This window comes from Acanthisitta chloris, unplaced genomic scaffold (assembly GCF_000695815.1).
Source record: "Acanthisitta chloris isolate BGI_N310 unplaced genomic scaffold, ASM69581v1 scaffold33708, whole genome shotgun sequence".
In the NCBI taxonomy this organism is placed as follows: Eukaryota; Metazoa; Chordata; class Aves; order Passeriformes; family Acanthisittidae; genus Acanthisitta; species Acanthisitta chloris.
Window position 1 is genome coordinate 23,243 of NW_008685944.1, and position 5,104 is coordinate 28,346.

The 5,104-nt window shown below is 53.8% G+C and overlaps 1 protein-coding gene across 1 annotated transcript in view; it reads right to left on the reverse strand.

The window, feature by feature from the left end:
* Window positions 1–1,058, reverse strand: part of TMEM151B (transmembrane protein 151B) — a gene marked incomplete at its 5' end in the record, with an annotated part of 1,796 nt that extends 738 nt beyond the window's left edge. The window contains one exon of the mRNA XM_009079943.1: window positions 3–1,058. Coding sequence (XP_009078191.1) covers window positions 3–1,058 — 1,056 coding nt within the window. The remainder of the gene's footprint in view (window positions 1–2) is intronic.
* Between the last annotated feature and the right edge of the window lie 4,046 nt (window positions 1,059–5,104).

The window sequence follows — 5,104 nt, forward strand, 5'->3', positions numbered from 1 at the left end:
GCTTCCGAGTAGCTGGGCACCAGCTGCTGGTTGGATCGTATGTGCCACTCCAGCTCAGTGCTGTCCACTGTGTTGACACGGGGCATCCTCCGGCAGAAGGAGCGCTCCTCGGCCGGTGTCACCGCCACGTAGTCGAACCCAAAGAGTTTCTCCACGTGGTAATGGACATAGGAGGTGCGGTACTCATTTAGCACCCGCAAGGGCCAGGATAAGGTCAGCAGAGCCGCCACCCAGAAGACATAGTGAGATACGTACCAAGGTAGGTTATCTGGGTCAGAAAAGGCCACCATGTATTCCTTGAAGTCCACATTTTTGAGGTGCATCCCCTCCCTGGCCTCCATGTAGTCATCCAGGCCCTCGTTCTCCGTGAAGAAGCGGGCCCGCTGGGTCAGGTAAGAGTTCTCCGACTCCACATTGGCGAAGCTGAAACACTTGGTGAAGCGGAGCCGTGTGGCTGGGTAGCTCTCCAGGTCAATGAGGTCCTTGGAGATGTCCTTAACTCCACAATTGGAATAATCAAACTCAGCCTCTGCCACGTGGGTGTTGACCCGCTCATGGTACACCTGGGTGGTGGTGTAGGCATCCCCGTTGCGGTAGCGGGTAACCTGCCGGGTCCTGCGGACATAGTGGTAGCTGATGGCCTTCCACCAGATGCAGGGAGTTGCCTGCTGCATTCGCTGCACACGCTCGTGCACACTCTCCACGTCTACTTTGTACTGCAGCTCATTGCGGGTGTAGCAGTGCCAACACTCCACGAGGTACACCACGTAGAGCATCACCAGGAAAGCCAAAGGGATGTAGACATAGCCGTTGGAACAGGGGCTGTCGTGGTACATCATGGACTTGCCCTTGTAAGCGCTGTCAAAGGTCAGCCGGGTCACCTTGGTGACGTGGCACCAGGTCATGGCTCCCATGCAGCCGTACATGAGGAGGGACAGCAGCAGGCATTTCCAGTGGGACTCTCGGCACAGGGACTTGCTGAGAGACTGCTTCACTGGCCGCTGCTGCTCCAGGTGACCGGGGAGAAGGGGAGAGAAAACAAGAGAGGAGTCAGTAGGCTGCAGCAGCAGGAGGAAGGGGAGCAGGCAGCAAGGTGTTATGGTAGCACCTACAGTGCTGTGAACAGGGACAAAAGAGCAGATGCTGTGGGGCTCCTAACCTCAGCGGGCAAGCCAGAGGCCAGGATCTCTTCCAGCATGACAGTCAAGCAGTGTGGGCAACAGTCACCCCCTCTTCTCTTCGTGGTGCTTTGCCCCTCCTTGGGAGGCAGACAGAGCCCGGCTAGATGTGGCAGAGGGCGACTCTGCCAGCCGCACCCCGAGCATCCCCCTACTTCAACTGAGAGTAACCCCTACCACTGCCACGTCCCTGGGACGGGTAATGAGACACAAGAAGATAGAGGCTGGGGGATCTCCCCCGCGTATTTCAGTTTCTGCACCCATCCCACCAGCACAGGCAGTTCTAATGGATGGGTCATTCTACCTGAACCCCTCACTACAACTCATCACTCCACACCTCTCACTGCTCACACAGGAGGCTCTCTCCTCTTCCCAGTAATGACCAACAGCAATATTCCAATTTCTCCCACCAGGAGGGCATGAGCCAACTGGGATGCCTGGAAGACGGAGAAACAGACCTTCTGCAGCTGGGAAGGTCTCTGATAATGGCAATTCCCACCACAACACTTGGCAGCCTAAGGGGCTCTGAAGTGCTTCTGAAGTGCTTTATAAACCACACCAATAGGAAAGTACTTTTCCATGAGTGAAATGCAGCCACCTCTGGTAGGAGAGAAAGCGAATATGGAGTAACATACTAAAAAGTGTTCAGGCTGGAAGACAAGAGCATCCTACCAATCTGCAGCAGCAGGGAGGGCAAAAGGCCACTCACAGCTGCTAGCAAATGTCCCTGCTTGCACTGGAATTCAGCTGTGACAGCCAACAATTCTGGAAAAAACTCCTCTTAGGTCTTTCATGGTGAGGAAAGGGCAGAACTTCAGCAACAGGACTTTTTAAAGGGACTGCACTGGTACATTTACCATAGGAACAGCACAGGGTTTCATCGAGACACATGACAAAGCCTTGGTTAAGGAAACCTCTGTCACTCTGCAACACTCTGATGTCTCAAGTATTGATCCAGCTTGCTCTGTGAGACCTGACATGGTCACACCCAAAGAAAGAATGGGCAAAGAGATTATTTTTTTTCTTGTACAAGAGACTTCATCCAGCAACCTCCAAAGGTGCAACCTGAGAGGGGGCAAGAACCCCAGCCTTGTGCAGATGCCATGAAATTCACTAAAAGGCTTTCAGCTTTGCTCTCCCACTCCACCGGCACACAGCACGGCTCCTGAGCTCACCTCTGCTGTGAAAGTGGCTAATGCCAGCTGTAACAACACCACTCACAGTACTGAAGCCCAAGCCTGGCTCCATTATTCTCCATTCCTGAGCACACTGGGCTGGAGAAGTTTCTTATCCAGGGATCCCAAAGAGCTGAATGGGCTCATACTGCTAGAAACCAAGAGGAGCACTTTCATTCTGGCATGAAAACGAAAATTAAAGCAAGAACCAGAGATCACAAGGCCACCAGCAGGTCCAGGGACAGATCTGAACGTCTTCTTTCCTTTAAGAAATGCATCCTTCTCTCCTGAAGAGCCTGTCAGTTCTGGCTTGGTCCCCTAGAGTCCCACAGGCCAATCTTTCCTCCCTACATCTTGTCAAAGTTTGGTCCACCCCATGCCAGTAGGACTTCTGCCACTGCACTCAGCAGGGCTGGATCCAGCCGAAATCTCCTCCCCTAGAGGCAAGGAGCTTCCCTGCCTGCCTGCCCCAGCAGCCAGTCTACGATGAGCAGAGTAGGCAGCACATCCAGAAGGACCACTGATGGCAAGGGAAATGGCTGGCAGTCCCAAACATCAGTAGTGCTGAGCCCCCTCTTTGGAGTCACCATCGGAGAGCTAGAGCTGGTGACACAGAGACCAGGGCTGACAGGTGGGGTAGTGTTGGTCTGCAGGCAACAGAGAGAGGTGCACCGCACCTCTCCTCAGCATTACCAGCACACACACAGATGCAGCCCAGTCTTCCCAGTGCAACGCACCACTGCAGCAGCCTGAAGGCCATGGGGCGAGAAGGGAACCCCAGGTGAGAGACAAGGAAGTAAGGAGAGGAAGAGGTGATATCCAGGAAGCAGAGCCACCTGAGCTGTGCCCTCCTTCCTGAGGTCCATGCTGGAGTTACAGGAACCTGCCCAGATCTCTCTGTCTTTGCTCAGCTGCAGCTCAGCTTTCCTGTGCTGGAATGCTGTGCCGCTACCCAGACAGCTGAAGGTTTCCTCTCCTAGTGCTGCCTTCTGCGTTGCAGATCCTCCCTGGCAGTAGCAGCCCAAGCTGTGAGGACTTAAGGGAGCTGCTCAGCCAAAGGAGGAGTATGGGGAAGGTCTGAACAAGGGCCTCGGGATGATGCAAGGCACATGCTAAACCCAGGGTGTCTGTGGGGTGAGAGCACTGAGAAGCAGTGCCTTGATCAGGAGGCAGATCTGCAAATGGAGCACAAGGAATAAAGCAAAGCATCCAGCTCACTCATTTGCCAAGCTGGGGAAGGGGCACCAGACAGACAGGTTTTGGCCAGGTCTGACTCAGAAAAGCAAATTCCACTTTCCAGTCACTCCCCAGCCCTTCACATTCTGCACTGCCTGTGTTGCAGGAGAAGGGCAATGCTGGCTGTCACCCTGCGGAGATGCAGGCAAGCCCCACTGCGGTTACCCACCCGGGGCAGGGAGCACGATGCAGCCCAGGCTCGGTTCCAGGAACTGTGTTAGCAGGGCTCTAGTCCATGCATTAGTCTCCTCCTAGGACTACGCAGTATTTAGATACTGCAGCGCTTTTACAGGGTCACACTAATGCCTGCTATAAACTGTTTACAACCCAGTTTTGTCCTAGGCTTTTGAGGTAAAATACATACACCTCGGCCACGCTGGTGGGGTTTCCAAAAGCTGATCAAGTGCCAATGACAGGATACAACCACAGCAGAGACGGAGGAGGAGCCAACTGCAGAGTCTAATCCCAGTAGGAACTGCAGCATCCCTGCTCCTCTCCCAGGCTGCAAAGGGCTCACAGGAGCAAACAACCGGCTCCACGGCTTTCCCCCGCAGAAGCAGCTGACTGAGGTTGCCTCCTTGAGCTCTTAACCAGCCTCGGATAAGTCCAGCATAGCAAACAAGCAGATGAAAGAGCTGGGGAAAGGGAAATCTGTTACAGAACAGAGTCACTGGGAGGAGAGCAGGCTCTGATATAAATGCCATCGTCATCGGCCCGCTGCAGTCTGACGGAATGAGGCAAAAGACTTGCCCTACTTCACTGCAAACAGGGTTTCCCTCCATCACTGGGAGCCTCCTTCACTGCTCAGGCTCATGCACTGGAGAGTGCTCAGCAAATCTGCTATTGCAGGTGCACTGAAACATCTCTGCAGTGCTTAGGAGGGCAGAACGGGTCCGGCCATGGCTTGGCCGACCCCTTTGTGGGATCCCAGTCAACTCTCTTCTCTGTGCTTCAGTTCACCATGCAGAACACATAAGGCAACCCTTACCAGGCCCCTGGGTGCTAATTGTAACACACACTGGGAAAGGCAAGGGGTAGGCTGCTGCTACAGCCTCTCCTCCCTCATAAATAGCATTTGCCCCTGATGTTGCCCCTGAGGTGAACAGATATGGAATCCTACACCTGGAGTTGCTGCTCTGGGATGCATGGGGAGGAATGGAGGGGATGACTTAAAACCAGCCATGAAGCAAAAGGAGATACCCACAATGCACAGGGCAGAGGCAGTAGAAAAGGGGGGACCCCATCACTGCTTGTGCTAAACTCCTTTGAGATCTGGGGGATCTTCTTCTAAAAATAAAAAAGCTTTGAGGGGATAAGCATGCCTAGCACCCCAGTGGCCAAGCACATACCTTAATCACCCCTGCAACCTTGACCCCGCAACTTTGAACACTAAACAACTCCAAAAATCCTTAAAGCTCTTCAAGCTGTTCTCTGTAACAGCCTGGCCCTGGCCTCATGCACTGTTCCCCTGTTTAACAAGAGCTTCCATGTCATCACCTCCCATGCCTCTCACCT